At 51.3% G+C, this 1683-nt stretch overlaps 1 protein-coding gene across 1 annotated transcript; it reads left to right on the plus strand.

Moving 5' to 3' along the window:
• Positions 1-712: 712 nt before the first annotated feature.
• LOC124234568 (xanthine dehydrogenase/oxidase-like) lies at positions 713-1677 on the plus strand (the record flags this gene model as incomplete). Its single annotated transcript, XM_046651910.1, has 2 exons — positions 713-899; positions 1499-1677. Coding segments are annotated over exons 1-2 (366 nt in total), but the record flags the coding sequence as incomplete, so codon positions are not given.
• Positions 1678-1683: the final 6 nt, after the last annotated feature.

Here is a 1683-nt window from a genome sequence, read left to right on the forward strand (position 1 = left end):
TCAAGGATGCACAGACATTTCTTTTTAACCTTTCCCACCTATGGCCCTGTGGGTGGGGCTGGGGGAGGTGCTGTGCTAACTAGGTCTGGGGAACAGAGGCACGTCTGTCTGTCCACAGAACTGTCTAACTTAGTAGCCAGAAAGGACAGAGCCCAGGCCTGGATGTGTGGTCCCACAAAGCCGTGCACCTTGAGGAACCCAGACGCACGTGGGGACTGGGTGGCAGATTTGAAGTTTTCCCTCAGTCACTTTTCCCTCTTGCTCAATGTCGGACTTTCATGTTATCATTACTATCACACCCCACTCTAACAGTAGGTCCAGTACTGCAATGTGCCCGTTCTTAGCTGTGTAATTTGGGCAAGAAACTCAACCTCCCTGTGCCTCAGTTTCTTCATGGATAAACAGAGGAAATCACTGTCTCGTAGGGCTGCTGGAGGATTAAATGAGTCAAGATGTGTAAAGTGCTTAGAAGGGTTCCTGACCTATTTTAATACTCTGTGTTTTCTAATATTGTTACTAAACACCTGCAAACACAACATACACACACACACACACGAATATATTCAAGTTTATCTTATCTGAATTCGGACAGTTTTTTGAGGGAGGGAAAAACAGAGCTTGTGGGCTGACAGTGTGGAACCGTGCTCACCCCATCTTGTCCACGGCCTCCTCATTCCGAGACGTCCATGGGGCAGTCGGTCACACTGTGACTATGGCGTCCGTCCTGCGCAGCGATGGAAAGAATGCCGCCGGCTGCCCTGGGGATAAAGGACCACCTGCAACCTCAGGCTTCCGTTTCTTTCCAGGCATCGAGATGAAGTTTAAGAACAAGCTGTTTCCTCTGATCGTGTGTCCAGCCTGGATCCCCGAGATGAACTCAGTGGAGCACGGAGAGGAAGGTAAGGAGGTTCGCCTGAGCCCACAGAGGAGCTGGGACACTGGGAATCGCTTACCCGGAGGGGGATGGCGGGTCCCCAGAAAGCCTCCCCTTTGGCTTTTGCTGCCGCCTGCTGCTCCGGGAGCCACCCTGCACAGGGGAAGCGGCTCATTCCTTCACTGCCTACTTCCACTGAGGATCCGTGGTAGGGTGCCAGCTGCAAGGGCTGTGGGGTTTTTGGTAGTTGTTCTCTATCCTGGCTACTGTTACAATAGCTCATGGGGGTAGGGGATAAGCTGGGGGAGTTTTTGGGTGCTTTTTAAAAAATGCCAGGACTTAGCTCTTAGAGATCTGATTTTAGTGAGTTAAGAACTACTGCTTTAGGGAAAAGAGCACTCTGGTTGTAGGATCAAGAGACCTGGGGTTGAGTCCTGGCTCTTTTATTAGCTGTGTGGCATTGGACAAATTAACCTCTCTGGGACTTAATGTTTTTACCCATATAAGGATGTGAGACCTGGTTCAGCCTCACTCAGGTTGCTGTAAAGCTTGATAGGAGCTGTGTGTGAAAGGGTTTTCTGAGCTGCGAAGGGAATCGCTGTTATTCTGAGCGTGTGTTCCCAGGTATCTCCTTTGGAGCCTCCTGCCCCCTGAGCTGTGTGGAAAAGACCCTGCTGGATGCAGTTGCCCAGCTTCCTACCTACAAAACAGAGGTGTTCAGAGGTGTCCTGGAGCAGCTGCGCTGGTTTTCTGGGAAGCAGCTCAAGTCTGTGGCCGTGAGTCTCTGTTCAGGGGCCCGTAACGCCCAG

The sequence above is a fragment of the Equus quagga genome, unplaced genomic scaffold, assembly GCF_021613505.1.
Source record: "Equus quagga isolate Etosha38 unplaced genomic scaffold, UCLA_HA_Equagga_1.0 90253_RagTag, whole genome shotgun sequence".
NCBI lineage: Eukaryota > Metazoa > Chordata > Mammalia > Perissodactyla > Equidae > Equus > Equus quagga.